This window comes from Stegostoma tigrinum, chromosome X (assembly GCF_030684315.1).
Source record: "Stegostoma tigrinum isolate sSteTig4 chromosome X, sSteTig4.hap1, whole genome shotgun sequence".
Taxonomy (NCBI): domain Eukaryota; kingdom Metazoa; phylum Chordata; class Chondrichthyes; order Orectolobiformes; family Stegostomatidae; genus Stegostoma; species Stegostoma tigrinum.
The window spans coordinates 12,297,738-12,316,272 of NC_081404.1; the positions used below are offsets into that span (position 1 = coordinate 12,297,738).

At 48.4% G+C, this 18,535-nt stretch overlaps 1 protein-coding gene across 1 annotated transcript in view; it reads right to left on the reverse strand.

Moving 5' to 3' along the window:
* LOC125448206 (uncharacterized) overlaps nt 1-18,268 on the reverse strand; it is a 35,653-nt gene extending 17,385 nt beyond the window's left edge. Inside the window, exons 1-3 of the mRNA XM_048523321.2 lie at nt 18,181-18,268; nt 17,150-17,228; nt 9,849-13,133 (exon numbers count right to left, since the gene is read on the reverse strand). Coding sequence (XP_048379278.2) covers nt 9,878-13,133; nt 17,150-17,223 — 3,330 coding nt within the window. The 5' untranslated portion in view covers nt 17,224-17,228; nt 18,181-18,268 and the 3' untranslated portion in view covers nt 9,849-9,877. The remainder of the gene's footprint in view (nt 1-9,848; nt 13,134-17,149; nt 17,229-18,180) is intronic.
* Nucleotides 18,269-18,535: the final 267 nt, after the last annotated feature.

Consider the following 18,535-nt stretch of genomic DNA (forward strand, 5'->3'; position numbering starts at 1 on the left):
AAGTTTAAGACATAATTTCAGACTTAACTTCACATCATGCAAAATGTCACACTACCACAATAGCCTCAAAAATTATGGATTATTAAGAGCATAAAATGCAGTCTCTATAATTGATTAGTTTTAATTATTTCAAGGTTTCACCTAGTATTTTCAAATGGAGCTCAAAGCTCAAGTAGTTTGAATTGGCTCATATCGATTCCTCACAGCAAATGCTTCACAAATTGTTAGTTGTCAGAATGGTCGTTAGTTACCATGGATCTGGAGATATATTTGTCAGAGATCCTTACTAATGACGGCCAAAGAAACACTGACTACACTATTAGACGAACCGAAGACACATACACCAGACACCACCAACCTCATCAGCAAGGACAACATCATCAAGCTAGTGGACCTATGCCTCACCACCCACTTCACTTTCAATAACAAAACCTACAGACAAACCAACGGTACACCCATGGGATCTCCGATATCAGGGTTCTTAGCAGAGGCAGTAATGCAGAGACTCGAACAAACAGCTCTGCCAATCATCCAACCCAAACTTGGGGTCCGCTACGTGGATGACACCTTTGTCATCACTAAACAAAACAAATTAGAGGAAACATTCAAGACCATCAATAATACCCTTTACTGGCATAACATTCACAAAAGAGGAGGAAAACAACAACAAACTGCCATTCCTAGATGTCACAGTAGAGCGAACAGCCAATGGGGAACTTCAAACCAGCGTCTACAGGAAAACAACACATACGGACCAAATACTGAACTACAGGAGCAACCATCCCAACACCCACAAACAAAGCTGCATTAGAACATTATTCCAACGAGCCACCACACACTGCAGCACAGAGGAACTATGAAGAGCAGAAGAAAATCACCTATACAGTGTATTCCAGAAGAACGGGTACCCTATGAACACAGTCCGCTGATTCCTCAGCAATAAACCCAAACAAACAGACAAAACGGGCTCAGAAACCATAACCACTCTCCCCTACATCAAAGACATTTCCGAAATGACTGCCAGACTACTCGGACCGCTTGGCATCAGGGTAGCCCACAAACCCACCAACACACTAAACTAGCAGCTCATGAACTTAAAAGACCCTATACAGACAACAAATAAAACGAACGTCATTTACAAAATACCTTGCAAGAACTGTGACAAACACTACATTGGACAAACTGGCAGAAAGCTAGCCACCAGGATACATGAACATCAACTAGCCACAAAACGACATGACCCACTATCACTCGTATCCTTACATACAGATGTGGAAGGACACCACTTTGATTGGGACAACACATCCATCCTAGGACAAGCCAAACAGAGACACGCACGAGAATTCCTAGAAGCATGGCATTCGAACCGGAACTCCATCAACAAACACATTGATTTGGAGCCCATCTACCACCCTCTGAGAAGAAGAACCGGAAATGACATCACCAACGCAGGAAATGACATCACCAACCCGAGGAAACCCAAACAGATAAATAGAAAGCGGGACATAACACCAGCGCTTCGGAGGCTCACTGATGATGTTACCTAGAATGGTGACAAAACGTCTGAAAACTAACCTTCCAGCTCAGCGAGCAAATTCACATCCAGAAGTTACAGCTTTTTTTTCCACTTCTAACGTCCACTTATGCAGTGTGTGACTTTACATTCCAGTTAATATTTTCTTATCTGCCTCTTTGCCAACTGTACTTACCTGACTGGTTCTGCTTAGCTATGCTAAGTGCCAGACTTGCACTCTAAACCTGTATGCTAGAATGGTACTTAAGCAACATGAGCTAGAAGAGAAATAAGCATTTATGTTACAAAATATAAAGATAACCATTAGAAGTTGGGGATTGTTGAAAGCTTATATGGTCACTCATAGTTGTAAGTGATACCTTTTAATGTCTTTCTTTCTGAAACATCGCTTGGAACGTTTTGAAGAGATCATGTCTAATGTTCAATGTTTTAAATGAAGAGAGTTCTGGTTACTTTCTCCTAAAACTGTTTTCTCGGGCATTCTCAGTCTTAGCAAATTCCCAATGATTTATCAGAACATAGAAAGAGAGCGAGCTTACAAAAAGTAAATTTAAATCTGAGTGGTGAGGTTGGCTGGTAAAAAAATTGCTTCAGGTGTTGTCTTCAGATGTGCATACTGAGAATTGTCGCCGACTAGATTAGATTAGATTTCCTACAGTGTGGAAACAGGCCCTTCGGCCCAACAAGTCCACACCACCCCTTGAAGTATCCCACCCAGACTCGTCCCCCTATAACCCACACACCCCTGAACATTATGGGCCATTTAACATGGCCGATCCTCCTAGCCTGCATATCTTTGGACTGTGGGAGGAAACCGGAGCACCCGGTGGAAACCCACGCATACACGGGGAGAATGTGCAAACTTCACACAGACAGGTGCCCAAGGCTAGAATTGAACCCGGGTCCCTGGTGCTGTGAGGCTGCAGTGCTAACCACTGAGCCACCGTGCCACCCTTAGTTTCAATCTTCTTGGGTATCAGTGATGAGACTTAGAATCCGTGATTATTTTACTGCGGAGGTTTCTCACATGCTCTGTGCTGAAATCATTGTCACACGAAATTTAAAAAGCAAAACTGCAACTTGATAAATATGTTAATCATGCATCTGTAAATTTGTATTAATATCTTTATTTTGTTCCATCCCTTGTTTTCAGCAGTAGGCACTCAGTACAAGAACCAAAATGGTTGCAGTAGCTGTCTTCAGTGAACGGATAGCACACATTGCATTTGGCCTATTTTACTCACTAGATTAATTCTGGGCATGCAGGGTCTCAAATGATCACTAAGCTGCAGAAATGTAGCAGACAGTTCAGAATTATGCAATTTATTGGGAAAAAGAACTTTATGAAAACATGAAATCAAGGTACTTTAAATCCTACAAATTCTCTTTTTTAAACAGTGCTATCGTACACCAGGGCTGAGAAACTTTGTCAATTGAAGTACGTATTAACAAGAAACTCTGTTCAGGTGCTACATCAACCCCCTCGACATCATAAAAGGAAAAATGGTTTTGTCCCAGCTCATCTAAACTTTCAGAAGTTGCAAACAATTTGTCTCTGTTAAAATTACTTCTTCTAAACAGACGACGTAATCTTGATGTGTGCAATTCAGCATATAATGCACATTTCATCATTGTGTATGGGAGTGAGAAAGACTGTGACAAAGGGAGGAAGTGAGAGAGACCGCGTGTGTGAGAGTGTGAAAGAGAGCGAGAGAGCGCGCCGCGCGCGAGCGAGACACAGAGAGAGAGAGAGAAAAAGAAAGAAAGAAAGAAAGAAAGAAAGAAAGAGCTGCGCGTGCGAGAGCGAGAGCCGCGCGCGCACGCGAGAGAGAGAGAGAGCCACGCGTGCGAGAACGAGAGAGAGAGAGAGAGCCGCGCGCGCGAGAACGAGAGAGAGAGAGAGAGAGCCGCGCGCGCGAGAACGAGAGAGAGAGAGAGCCGCGCGCGCGAGAACGAGAGAGAGAGAGCCGCGCGCGCGAGAACGAGAGAGAGAGAGAGAGCCGCGCGCGCGAGAATGAGAGAGAGAGAGAGAGAGCCGCGCGCGCGAGAACGAGAGAGAGAGAGAGAGCCGCACGCGCGAGAACGAGAGAGAGAGAGAGCCACGCGCGCGAGAACGAAAGAGAGAGAGAGCCGCGCACGCGAGAACGAAAGAGAAACAGAGAGAGAGAGAGCCGCGCGCGCGAGAACGAGAGAAAGAGAGAGCCACGCGCGCGAGAACGAGAGAGAGAGCCGCGTGCGCGAGAACGAGAGAGAGAGCTAGAGCCGCGCGCGCGAGAACGAGAGAGAGAGACGCGCGCGCGAGAACGAGAGAGAGAGAGAGCCGCGTGCGCGAGAACGAGAGAGAGAGAGAGAGAGAGAGCCGCGCGCGCGAGAACGAGAGAGAGAGAGAGCCGCGCGCGCGAGAACGAGAGAGAGAGAGCCGCGCGCGCGAGAACGAGAGAGAGAGAGAGCCGCGCGCGCGAGAACGAGAGAGAAACAGAGAGAGAGAGAGCCGCGCGCGTGAGAACGACAAAGAGAGAGAGAGAGCTAGAGCCACGAGAACGAGAGAGAGAGAGAGAGAGCTAGAGCCGCGCGCGCGAGAACGAGAGAGAGAGAGAGAGCCGCGCGCGCGAGAACGAGACAGAAACAGAGAGAGAGAGAGCCGCGCGCGTGAGAACGACAGAGAGAGAGAGAGAGAGAGCTAGAGCCGCGAGAACGAGAGAGAGAGAGAGAGAGAGAGAGCTAGAGCTGCACGTGCGAGAACGAGAGAGAGAGAGCCGCGCGCGCGAGAACGAGAGAGAGAGAGAGAGAGAGCCGCGCGCGCGAGAACGAGAGAGAGAGAGAGAGCCGCGCGCGCGAGAACGAGAGAGAGAGAGAGAGAGCCGCGCGCGCGAGAACGAGAGAGAGAGAGCCGCGCGCGCGAGAACGAGAGAGAGAGCCGCGCGCGCGAGAACGAGAGAGAGAGAGCCGCGCGCGCGAGAACGAGAGAGAGCTAGAGCCGCGCGCGCGAGAACGAGAACGAGAGAGAGCTAGAGCCGCGCGCGCGAGAACGAGAGAGAGAGGGAGAGAGAGAGAAAGTGAGCGCGAGCCGCGCGCACGCGAGAGAGAGAGAGCGAGCCGCGCGCACGCGAGAGAGAGAGAGCGAGCCGCGCGCACGCGAGAGAGAGAGAGAGAGCGAGCCGCACGCACGAGAGTGAGAGAGCGCGAGCCGCGCACGCGAGAGAGAGAGAGCCGCGCGCGCGAGAAGGAGAGAAAGAGAGAGAGAGAGCCACGCGCGCGAGAACAAGACAGAGAGAGAGAGAGCGAGCCGCGCGCACGCGTGAGAGGGAGAGAGAGAGAGAGAGAGAGAGCGAGCCGCGCGCGCGAGAACGAGAGAGAGAGGGAGAGAGAGAGAAAGAGAGCGCGAGCCGCGCGCACGCGAGAGAGAGAGAGCGAGCCGCGCGCACGCGAGAGAGAGAGCCGCGCGCGCGAGAACGAGAGAAAGAGAGAGAGAGAGCCGCGCGCGCGAGAACAAGACAGAGAGAGAGAGACAGAGCGAGCCGCGCGCGCGAGAACGAGAGAGAGAGCGAGAGCGAGCCGCGCGCGCGAGATCGAGAGAGAGCGAGAGCGAGCCGCGCGCGCGAGAACGAGAGAGAGAGAGCGAGAGCGAGCCGCGCGCGCGAGAACGAGAGAGAGAGAGAGCGAGAGCGAGCCGCGCGCGCGAGAACGAGAGAGAGAGAGAGCGAGTCGCGCGCGCGAGATCGAGAGCGAGTCGCGCGCGCGAGATCGAGAACGAGAGCGAGCCGCGCGCGCGAGATCGAGAACGAGAGCGAGCCGCGCGCGCGGGATCGAGAACGAGAGCGAGCCGCGCGCGCGGGATCGAGAGAGAGAGAGCCGCGCGCGCGAGATCGAGAGAGAGAGAGAGCCGCGCGCGCGAGAACGAGAGAGAGAGAGAGCCGCGCGGCGAGAACGAGAGAGAGCGAGAGAGCCGCGCGCGCGAGAACGAGAGAGAGCGAGAGAGCCGCGCGCGCGAGAACGAGAGAGAGAGAGAGAGCCGCGCGCGCGAGAACGAGAGAGAGAGAGAGCCGCGCGCGCGAGAACGAGAGAGAGAGAGTGCCGCGCGCGCGAGATCGAGAACGAGAGAGAGCCACGCGCGCGAGAACGAGAGAGAGAGAGAGAGAGCCGCGCGCGCGAGAACAAGAGAGAGAGAGCGAGCCGTGCGCACGCGAGAGAGCGAGGGAGAGCCGCGCGCACGCGAGAGAGAGAGAAAGCGAGCCGCGCGCACGCGAGAGAGAGAGCCGCGCACACAAGAACGAGAGAGAGAGAGAGACGCACGTGCGAGAGAGAGAGAGCACCGCGCACGCGAGAGAGAGAGAGAGACAGCCGCGCGCGCGAGAACCAGAGAGAGAGAGAGAGCCGCGCGCGCGAGAACGAGAGAGAGAGAGAGAGCCGCGCGCGCGAGAACGAGAGAGAGGGAGAGCCGTGCGCACGAGAACGAGAGAGAGAGAGCCGTGCGCACGCGAGAGAGAGAGAGAGAGCGCCGCGCGCACGCGAGAGAGAGAGAGAGCGCCGTGCGCACGCAAGAGAGAGAGAGAGAGCCACGCGCACGCAAGAGAGAGAGAGCGCCGCGCGCACGCGAGATAGAGAGAGAGAGAGAGAGCCGCGCGCACGCGAGAGAGAGAGAGAGAGAGCGCCGTGCGCACGCGAGAGAGAGAGAGAGCCACGCACACGCGAGAGAGAGGGAGAGAGAGAGAGCCGCGCGCACACGAGAGAGAGAGAGAGAGCGCCGCGCGCATGCGCGAGAGAGAGAGAGCGAGCATGCCGCGCGCACGCGAGAGAGAGAGAGCACGCCGCGCGCACGCGAGAGAGAGAGAGAGCCACGTGCACGCGAGAGCGCGAGGGAGAGACAGCGTGCCGCGCGCACGTGAGAGAGAGAGAGAGAGAGCCGCGCGCACGCGAGAGAGAGAGAGAGAGCCGCGCGCACACGAGAGAGAGAGAGAGAGAGCCACGTGCACGCGAGAGCGCGAGGGAGAGACAGCGCGCCGCGCGCACGTGAGAGAGAGAGAGAGAGCCGCGCGCACGCGAGAGAGAGAGAGAGTCGCGCGCGCGCGAGAGAGAGAGAGAGAGAGCCGCGTGCGCGAGAGAGAGAGAGAGCTGCGCGCACGCGAGTGAGAGAGAGAGGGAGAGAGGGCCGCGCGCACGCGAGAGAGAGAGAGAGAGAGAGCGCCGCGCGCACGCGAGAGAGAGACCGAGAGCGAGCGCCGAGAGCGCCCGAGAGAGAGCGTGCCGAGACAGCGAGAAAGAAAGTGCGCGCGAGATTGTGTTCCCATACAATGAAAGAGGGAGAGAGATACTGCACAATGCAACATTGTGTGTTTCTTACCATAATTACATGACCTAATTTGCAGTGACTTGAACGCATGCCATTCATATTGAAACATTCAATACATGTCTATTTTGCTACCTAATCAATATATTTCAATCTCCATCTGCGAGAACGAGAGAGAGAGAGAGAGCCGCGCGCGCGAGAACAAGAGAGAGCGAGAGAGCCGCGCGCGCGAGAACGAGAGAGAGAGAGAGAGCCGCGCGCGCGAGAACGAGAGAGAGAGAGATCAGGTGGGTCTTGAACCCAGGTCTCTTGGCTCAGAGGTGGAGAACCTACCACTGTACCATAAGAGCCCACAGAGGGAGATCTTCCAAATGTACATGTTATCTGTATGTGAAATTACATAACAAATGAGACTCAACATCATTAATGTGCATCTATACTTTGAATCATGCCTCCCAACGATGCATTGTACAGAATTATTTACAATGGGAGACACTGTATAGGCTGACATACATTTCACTTCATAGAAGCTTCAGTTTGTGATTGTATATGTTCAGCAGGTGAAACAAAACTTACGCTACAGTACTTTAACTCATCCTTTGTCCCAATAAACAAGAGGTCTGCCTTTTTCAGCTCTGGTACTGATGCTGTACTTGATTTCCGTCTCTTCTGCATCTCTTAGAAAATGTGGCCACTGTTTTCTGCATTATTTTCACCTGTTCAACAATTATCCACAATGTTAACAATTGCTATTAATAATAACAGGGGTTAGAAGAGACATGTGCTCACCCTCCCAACTTCCCGAGTCCCTGTTAGGATGGGAATAGACAAGGATCTTGGTCCACCAAACCTGCTGCTGTGAAATTGGTGGTGAGCTGCCTTCTTGAATCACTGCAGTGCATGTGCTCCAGGTAGATCTACAATTCCATTAGGGAACGAGTTCCAGGATTTTGACCCAGCGACAGTAAATGAACAGCGATACATTTCGAAGGGTATGACTTGGGTGGGGGGAGAACTTGCAGGAGGTGGTGTTTCCATGTATCTGCTGCCGTGTCCTTCTAGATGGAGGTGGTCGTGGGTTTGGAAGGTGCAACTTTGGTGAATTTCTGCAGTGTATCTTGTAGATAGTACACACTGCTGCGACTGAGCGTCAGTGGTGGAGGGAGTGGATGTGTGTAAGTGTGGTGTCAATCAAGCGGGCTGCTTTGTCCAGGATGATGTCAAACTTTTTGAGCATTGTTGGGGTTGCACCCATCCAGGCAAGAGGGGAGTATTCCATCACACCCCTGCCTTGTGGGTTGTAAGTGTTGGTGGACAGGCTTTGGGAAGTCAGGAGTTGAGTTACACACTGCAGGATTCTTAACCTCTGACTTGCTCTTGCAGCCACTGTATTTATAAGGCTAGTCCAGTTCAATTTCTGGTCAGTGATGACCCAAACAATGTTGATAGTTGGGTGATCCTGTGTTGGTAATGCCATTGAATGACCATAGGTTATCACTTGTTGGAAGTAGTCATTGTCTGTCACCTGTGTGGCATGAACATCATTCAATCTCATAGCTGTAGGTTTCTACAAGTAATGTAAAGATCCCTTCCTTCAATATTTGGGGTGTATACAATACTGCTTCTGAAGGAATAAATGTTCATGTTACATTGAGCTCCACCCAATCTGATCAGGTTACATGGTGTTTAGGTGGAGACAGTTGAGATGTGTACAGTTGCCAAAGCGAGCAGATGTGTTCTTCACAGTTCTTAAGCATCCTTGGTAATTCCATCTAGTGAAGTAATGTGAACTGTGCCTATTGCTATCATGCAATAAACTACCTTGCTACATAAGACAAGTGCTTCTTCTGTTTTGACTAACCAATAGTCCATCCTCTACCACTGAAAATTAGACAAGCCCCAGACTGAACAGAGAAAGTAGGTGCGTGGGGGGAAATGGTGGTGTACTGGTAACATCACTGGACCAATAATCCAGGCTAATGACTTTGTGGGCTCTTATGGTACAGTGGTAGGTTCTTCACCTCTGAGCCAAGAGACCTGGGTTCAAGACCCACCTGATCCAGGTGTGTGTAATAATAAGGTAGACAAACAGGAGGCTGGAAGAACACAGCAAGCCAGGCAGCATCTGGAGGAAAGGAGCAGTCACCGTTTTGGGTATTACCCTTCTTCAGGGCTGGATGCTGGGGTAAGGAGGGGGTAGTAGCAGAACTGTGGTAATAAGCGGACACTGGTATAGGTACGACTTGTTTGGTCGATGGGAGGGATGAATCCAGTTGGTGGCTGGAAGGGAGGGTCAGTAGGTGGAATGGAAGGGAGGAGGTGGGGCTGGAAAGGGAGCCGAGGGATGGGTGGGAAGGCTGTTTGAAATTGAAAAATTCAATGTTGAGTCTGTAGAGCACCCAGGCAGAAGGTAAGGTGTTGTACAAATGTGTGTTCCGGACATGTCGGAAGGTGACTCAGACAGAGAAGTGACTGGGAGGTTAAGTTGGCTGTTATGGGTCGGGCGAAGATGTTCAGTGAAATGGTCACCTAGTCTATGTTTGGTCTCACTGATGTACAGAAGACCACATCGGGAGCACCAGATACAATAGACTAGATTGGAGGAGATGCAGATGAAGCTCTGTCTCACCTGGAAGGGTTGTTTAAGGACCTGAATGGAGGTGAGGGAGGTGTTGCATCTTTTACGGTTACAGGGGAAGGTACTGGGTGAGTGGAGCGGTTGGTGGGGAGTGTGGTATGAACTAAGGAGTGGCAAAGGGAATGGTCCTTGTAGAAGGCAAAGTGGGGTGGGGAGTGGAAAAGGTCTTGTGGAAGTAATAATATGTCTGAACAGGTAAAAAATATCTGGAGAAAGGAGCATTGGTGGCAGTGATATTCTAAAGCCAAAGTACTATACGCTGGTGGTGAGGCTACCTGAAAATAGGGCGTTTTGGCGAAAGGGTAAGGATTCATGATCGCTGGTAACGCGGATCTTGAAACTTTCACTGAAACCTGCACACCATGGAAGTGGGGTGGGCGGTTACTAACCTGCAGTGCAAATTCTATTTGTTTCGGTGTCAGGCTTGCTCAGACAGCTCCTCCTGCATTCTCTCACTGGCACTGCGCTGCCCACACAATTCCGGGCTTGGAGCGCCACCAGGCGGCACAACGCTCTCCGGTGGGGACAGCGCTTCACTGGAATCTCGCCAGCAGTGGGTCACCGGCTCCGTGTTTGCTCCCCGCTGTGGGCTCGCTGTTGCGGGAGGGGAAGGCTCTCTGCAGATACTATCTCCAGCCTCTCCCACCGCAAGTCTGCCTGCAGTTATCACTCCGGGCGCCAGGAGGCGGCCCTGTTCTTCATCATCCGACTCCGAGTCCGGAGCTGTGTGGTGGCGGAGCCTTAAAACTGATCGCAACACCTTACCGTGCAATTCCTCGGCTGATGAATTCGGGCTGGCATGTTCCAAAGGAGCTGTGTACCCGGAGTCTCCCTCAGTTCCGCTGCTGGAGCCGCGACCTTCAGGAAGCGAGGAGGAAGTTTCCTGTGGGATTTCGGGCTGGTCGGATTTCTCCGCACTGGCTCCCGTTTGAGGCTCACTGCACGTAACCTCGGGGGGCGATGAAGCTTGAGCAGCAGCGGGAGTCGGCAGGCTCCCAGCAATTGCTGGCTTCACAGTCTCCTGTGCAATAGAGTCCTGTACTTCCTCAGAATTGTCCACTGTGTTGTCACCATCCCGTGGTCCGCCCTCTGTCTGAGCTTCATTCTGTTCATTCAGTTCACTGGCCTCTGGCTCAATCTCCCTGGCCTGCACTCGCACTGTGTTTGGCTGTATCCCGGGTAGACCCAGTATGCGGCTGGTCCTTTCTTTTATTCTCTCCTTCATCCTGGGAGGTGGGAATGGGTCTCCACTTACCTCTAGAACCTTAGAATCTGACACATGGGCCGCAAAACAATGGCTGCTGGTGCTTGAGAGATAATGGGAACTGCAGCTGCTGGTGCTTACAATGTTTCTCAGTGAGGATTTCACTGTCTCACTGAATTCTTGCCTCTCTGCACTCCAGTTACTGTCCTTGCTGCTATCAGGGAGGATAGCATGTTCAAATGAATCTTCAACTTGGATTGGTGATGAAAATCTCACCCGTTCTTTCTCTGGTGAAAGAATGTACTCCACCTTAACTATTGCAGAGCTGGCATCAATAAGAAATAGTCCATCCTGACTTGGGCTCTGTCTTTCAGCTCCCTGTCTGACCCGCTGTCCTGTCTTCAGAGCAGAGCACGCTGGCTCTTTCCATTCGGGAAGTTTTCTCTCTCTCCGTACACCCGCTCCATTGGCCCGGGCTACTCTCCTAGGTGCATCCCATTGCAAGTTGGATGCCTTGGCATGTTGAGCGAGATGCCAGGCAGTTGAGCAGTCCAGCCTGCACCTACCAATGGGGGACAGAGTAATTTGCCCCACTTCATTTCTCAGGTGCCTCTGTGCACCAGTTTCTTGCTCAGTCACTTGCAGGGCATTTAAGGAATTGCCAGCACCCCTGTGCTGAGCCCTCCATGCCTCTCTGCTTACCAAAATGTCAGGGTTTCTGGAGCTCCCAAGCTCCTTACCAGCAACAGAAGATAGCAGCTGCCTCGGGGACCCAAGCTCCTGCCTATGGCCGGTCATGAAATGGAGATCAGCCTTTGGAGCACAAGTCATATTCAGGGCTCCAGGATTCTCACTGTCATCGTAGATGCTTGTATATTTTGGCCAATCCAAACAAGACTGCAATCTGTTTGCGTTGACACAACCTTTGACACCATCCACATCTCTTACCACCTCCACGTTGGCTGATTTCAAAATTTTACATTCACTCCCCCATTTGTAGAAGTTCCCATCCTGCTGAGACAGGAGATTTGGCTCAAGCTCATTGATCCAGCTAGGCACATTTAAATCCTTTCCAACTTTGGGGAGTGTTTGTGACTGAGCATCTTGAGTTGACTGACAACTATTGGCTCTGGAGACTAGACAGAAGACAACTTCACCAGTTTTGCTTCTGAGAACTTCACCCTTCATTTTGTTCCGCACATCCTTTTCTCTGGGCCAAGTTTCCAATTCAGCCTGTGGATTTTGCACTTTGATACCTTCATGTTTCAGACCAGATCGCTTATGGTTTTTTTTGGTGCTTCCTCCAGGGGTGTGATATAATGGGAGGCCAATCTGTCTGAAATGTGGTGCCTCTCGGGGACATAGATCCTTATCTACAGCATGCCAACTGCTAGGACTGGTGGAAGCACACAGCTGTTCTCCAAAGCCTTTAGCATCAATATATTTTCTCTTTTGATTTACTTGGTCCATTTTCTCATTTCTACCAACTTCCAACCAAGTCCGTCCATCAGAAATTGTGCTCCAAGAGTAATCTGTTGGAAGGTTAGGTCCAAGTTTTGAAACTGGAGGATGTCTTCTGTCTTTTTCCCTATCAAACTGATCATAATCACTGGTTTGAAAGCTTGGTGGCACATTAGACCCACAGAGATTACCTGTGCCCTGATATCTCCTTTCTCTGCTGAATGGCTGTTGGCAGATAGAGGGAGGCAGCTCTTTCTGCTCTGCAAAGCTTTTTACCTGTTGATCGATCACCTGGCCTCTCTGGCTCTTCTCAAACTGTGCACTCTTCCTTTCCTGTTGCGTTTGTATTCTCATCTGCAAGTACATGTCATAACTTGGAGGTTTCAGGGGACGGTCTTTGTAACCTTTCTCTCCCAAGCTACTAGGGGGGAGTGGCGTCACAATTTCTGATGAACCTCTCAGTCTGTGGTCCGATACTTTGGAAGCCTCTTTGTGTGACCAGAGGTTTCTTTTCGACTGCTCTTTATTAAAAGGACACGCTTCAACCTGTCGGTGATCAACATGTTGGCTGACAGAAGGCCATTGTGGCAACCCCCTTCTATAGAGGGGCTCCCATTCCTCATAGATTGGCTCGTACAGCAGAGGCAGAGGGCATCTGGATGGCTTTGGCTTATGTCCTAGTGGTCTCTTGACTTGCTCTGAAGAGCTCCAGCCTCTGCCCAGGTTTCTACACTCTTGCTTCCTTTTATGGCACATCTCCAGATGATCTTTGGACTCCCACATTTCCAAGTCTCCTGTGTTCCAGTACCCCTCTTGCTTGGAAGTCTTTGCCTCTCTGGCTGGCACTGCTTCCCACTGGTGTGTCCGTGCCTCCCCATGCTCGTCTCTGGACTGCACTGCCCCACAGTTGGTGGAATCCTGCAAAATATACGGCCTCAGCACCTTCTGTCTCCTGGAGTTGAAGTCGCTTGCTGAGGCCATAGGTGGTATTGTAGGATTCTCCTGATATCTGTAAGTGAGAATAAATCAGCATTTTTCCTTTGGGCAAAGTAAATAAAATGCAAATTTATTAGATAGATGTTTTAAGACAAAGATTTAAGGCTCACAATGTCTTCATTGTTTATCACAAGTCTCTAATCGTGATGGGGCCAAGAAACATAGGACTTTGGAGCATTCAGCCATTTGAACCTTGAATACATTTAAAGACCTAGCCTCCATTGCCTCGAACAGAAGGATGAACACATCTATTATGTGATGGATATAAAGCTTTGTTAACAGCTAAGTGAGTTGATGGAGAATCTCCTGTCATTCTAAGGCATACAATCAAGGAGATTCCAGGTTTGACCATTGAGCGATATGGAGTTTCTTGCTTTCAGACAGTGTGGAGCAGAGATGTATATAATGGAGACATGGGTGCAGGGTGACCAGGGATGGGAACTGAATATCCAGGGGTATTCAGTTTTCAGGATAGACAGAGGGAAGAGGAAGTGAGGTAGCATTGTTGGTTAAAAGGGAAACAACACAATAGTAAGGAAGGATATTAGCTCTAGTGAAATGGCAATTGTATAAGTAGAGCTTAGAAACGCCAAAGGGCAGCAAATAATAGTAGGGGGGTATATATAGACACACAAACTGTATTGGTAATGTTAGGGAAGACATTAAACAGGAAATGAGAGACAGAAGCAGTAAAAGTACAGCTTTAATTATGGGTTACTTTAATCTGAACGTAGATTGGGCAAATCAAATCAGGAGCAATGCCATAGAGGAGGATTTTCTGGACTGTGTATGAGATGGTTTTCTGGATCAATATGTTGCGAAACCAACAAGAGAACAGGCCATCCCAGACAGAGTATTGTGTTATAAGAATAGAATAATTGGCAATCTTCCTTAGGGAAGAGTGATCATAACATGATAGTTTCTTCATTAAGATGGAGAGTGATGTAGTTGACTCTGAGACTCAGGTCCTGAATCAAAATAAAGGAAGTTACAATGATTTGTGTCTTGTGCTGGCTCTAAAACATTGGGAAATGTTACTTAAAGGGATGACGGTGGATAGGAAATGGCAAACATTTAGAAAGCACATGGAGGAGCTACAACAATTGTTCATTGCAGTCTGGCACAAAAATAAAATGGGAAAGGTGGCCTGATCATAACTAACAGTCGCTGAAAATAAGCATTAAAAAAAGATGGAGAGAAAGTGGAGATGGTAAGAACTGCAGATTCTGGATTCAGACATAACACAGTGTGGAGTTGAAGGAACACAGTAGGCCAGGCAGCATCAGAGGAGCAGGAATATTGACATTCTGGATTGGGACCTTTCTTCGGAAATGGAATTGTAAACTGGTTGGCCTGACATTGGTAGTAGGGAAATTATAAACGATTTAATAACAGAGTGCTTAGAAAACAGTGACAGGATCAGACAGAGTCAGCATGGATTTATGAAAGGGAAATCATGTTTGACAAATCTACTGGAATTTTTCAAGGATGTATCTAGTGGAGTTGATAAAGCGGAACCAGTAGATGTGGTTTATTTGGAGTTTCAGAAAGATTTTGATAAAGTCCCATATCAGAGATTAGCATGTAAAATTAAAGTACGTGGGATTGGGAGTAGTGTACTGACATGGATAGAGAACTGGATGGCAGTCAGGAAACAAAGAATAGGAATAAACAGGTCCTTCTGAGTGGTAGCCAGTGACGAGTGGGGTACCGTAGGGTTTAGTGCTGGGTCTCCAGCTATTCACAACATGTATTCATGATTTATGAGGGAATTAAATGTAATATTGCTAAGTTAGCTAATGACACAAAGCTGGGTGGAAGGGTGAACTTTGCGAAGGATACAGAGAAGCTTCAGTGTGATTTGGACAAGCTGAGTAAGGGGGCAAATGTACGGCCATTGAAGTATAATGTAGATAAATGTGAAGTAATCCACTTTGGTCACAAAAACAGGAAAGCGAATTATTATCCAAATGACAATAGATTAGGAAAGTGGGAGGTGTAATAAGACCTGAGAGTCCTTGTACACCAGCCACTGAAGTTAAGCATTGCAGGTGCAGCAGGCAGTGAAGAAGGTAAGTGGTATGTGGCCTTCATAGCGAGAGGGTTCGAGTACAGAAGCAGGCATGTCTTACTGCAGTTGTACAGGGCCTTGGAGCATTGTGTGCAATTTTGGCCTCCTTACCTGGAAAGGATGTTCTAGCAATGGAGAGTGCAGTGGAGGTTTACCAGACTAATCTCTGGGATAGCAGGGCTGATGTATGAAGAGAGATTGGCTCAGTTGGGACTACATTCACTGGAGTTTAGAAAAATGGGAGTTGTGGGAATCTCATAGAAACCTATAAAATTCTAACAGGACTAGACAGGATAAACACAGGAAGGATGTTCCTGATGACTGGAGAGTCTAGAACAAGAGGTCACAGCCTAAGGATACAGAATAGACCAGTTAGGACTTGGATGAGGAGAAATATCTTCACCCAGAGAGTGGTGAGCCTGTGGAATTCTCTACCACAGAAAATATGTTTGAGGCCAGAACATTGGATGCTTCAAGGAGGAGTTAGACATAGTTCTTAGGACTAAATGGATCAAAGGGTATGGGGGAGAAAGTGGGAACAGTGGACAGAGTTGAATGCTCAGCCATGATCATATTGAATGGGAGAGCAGACTCAAAGGGCCAAATGCCCACTCCTACTTCTGTTTTCCGTGTTTCTATATGTAAAGTGGCCTCAGTGGCTCCATATACCAGGAGACACATATCACCCATATAATTCCTTCTGCTGGGAAGTTGGGATTCTGCCTTCCACTGTGAGGGGAGTTTGCTGAGAGTGGATTCTATCACTGAAAAGAGTACCACTCTGACAGCAACACGGAGCCACTCATTTATATATTCACTCTGAATTCCTTCACCCTTAATTTAAATTTTCACACAAAATAAATGATGATTGGAATAAATGGAAGTGAAAATAAAGACAAGCTATTTTTAAATAAAGAAAAATCTATTTAAAAAGTACATGATGTAGAAACTTGCCAGCCCTCAAAAAATGTAAAATCAGCTTTTTAGAGCCAGTGAGGGTATTTTATAGGAAATGGAAGTTAGTCCATTAAACAGTCAGCTCATCCTTGTACAATAAATGGAAACTTTGACATAGGTTCTTAACTTGAGCTGAATACCACTGATATTTTTGTCAAATGCTGGTTGCAATGGAGACTGCAGTCTAGAGGGAGCTTGCACAGCATAAGCTTTGCTGATGCTAGTCTGAGCAACAACAACTTTAGATTCCTGTGTGCAAACTCCACACGTTGCCATCAGCTCAGGTGGAGCAATGGCAGCAAATGCTCACCATTACTATCACAATATCCGAGTCACTCGGAGAATCTCTGCTTTGTAAGACATTGTTGCTGCTGATTCTGTGCAAATTAAACTTTGATGCTGGATTTCTATCATTAATGTTGAGATGAAACTACACAGAACATTCTGTGGTCAAGAAAGACAAACGGCTCTGCATTATGCAGGCTATAAACTTTCAATTTTACTGATGCCACACCACATCAAATTAATTAGTTGTTTAGTTTGCTCCTTCATTTTGACAGTCATGGCTTCACACTCAATCTAATTGTTTTCTGTTTCTCTTCATAGTACATATGTAAACCATTCAAGGAGCGAATGGATTTGCTATTTATATAGTGGGGGCATTCAACAAGAACAGCATTAGCTTGGTCTGCCAGGTGAATGAGTGTTGTGTGACCTCCAACAGCCCTATATATAGCTAGCTTGAAGGTTAGAGAACCAAGTGTAACAAGGACAGATGACGCAGGTTCTGATTCAGTCAGGACTGAAAATACACCACTTACATGATATATGGAGCTGTCTCCAACACATACTAATCCAAATTTTCCTTCTAAAATTATTGCCCCAGCCCCATGACAGAACTGGAACTTAAAGGAAATGGCAAATATAAGCCACTGACTAGAGAAACATCATCAGACTTTTTCCCCTTTACAAGATGGTCAAAATGATTAATTGGTACTTACGTGGATCTCCCAGGAAAGATTCCATATTTACCCAGAGTGTTATGGCTGCCGTAATTCCTCATTTCAGAGTTCATTTACTCTTTTAATTTTCACCGAGAAAGGGAAGAAAAATGCATCAATAGCAAAAGAAAGAAACATTTGGATATGATCATACTGCCTAATACCATGTTGCTTTCTACATTTATTCCACATTTACTGATGTTCATCTTTATCCAACAGTAATTCCCTTCCTCAAAGCTTCACAGGAGTGGGGTCTCTAAATACAAAGGACAAGATTCAGGAATGGAAGCAGGAATCTGAACTCTAGGTTTGTACAAAACATGACAGCTGTGGCAGAGTGGGGAGCACTCTCACTAGAGTCAGAAGCTCATTGTTTCAGCTTCACCTCAGAGACATGAGCACATAACCGAGGCGGACACTCCCACTGTGGCCCCGGGACGCGGGGTTGCTTTTCAAAGAGCCATTAAACAGAGGCCCCAGCCACCCTTGTAGGGACATATTAAAGATTCCATGGCCAGTGTTTCAAAAGGAGAGTGGAATATTCTACCTGATATCCTGAACAATATTCATCCCTCCATCAACATCACTTTAAAAGAAAATGGAACAGCCACTCTATCACAGTGCTGTTTATGGGATCTTGTGGTGCACAAATTGGCCACCATGGTTCCTGCTTTACAACAGTGACATTACTTCAGAAAGCATTCCTTGTGCTGTAAAGTGTATTGGGATGTCCTGGAGCCCTGAAAGGCACTACAGAAACACAAGTCTTGCTTTTACTCTGAGGGAAGACCAGGAGGAAAGAAGTGACAGAAGGGAATCAAGCCATTACAGTGAAACCTGAAAACTAAAGGTCAAGTCCATCCCTCATTTAAGGCTTTTCCACTAAAAATGAGGCAGCGTGAATATGACTCAATATTCCTGGAGTTGCTCCTGCATAGAACAAGGTTCTTACTTTCACACATGACAATGGGAACATTATCACATTTGAAAACCAAGACATATATAAAATATATATATAAAAACTTACTCACCAACTGTTCAATGTATGGTGTAGTCTTCCCTGACTCTTGCTGTGTCACTTTCTCTCAGCTTAATCTTTAGCTCGCTGCCTGGCGTTTGTTTTTGAAAATGTACTCTAATAAAGTCCAGTGTTTGTTCCACTCCTTTTGTGGTGTGGGATGCAACTCCCTGAGTGCGACTGACAATATTTGTAATTTACTGCTAAGCCTCAATCGTTGTAAACTATACAGATTAATGTCAAAGAACTGTCCAGTTCAAACACTCCCACCAAATTCTGCATAAATTCCTCTTCATGTAGAAGTAATGAGGTGAAAGCAGCTTGCTAACATCAGCACTTCTTCAACGTTTTGTGTTGACAGCAAAAAC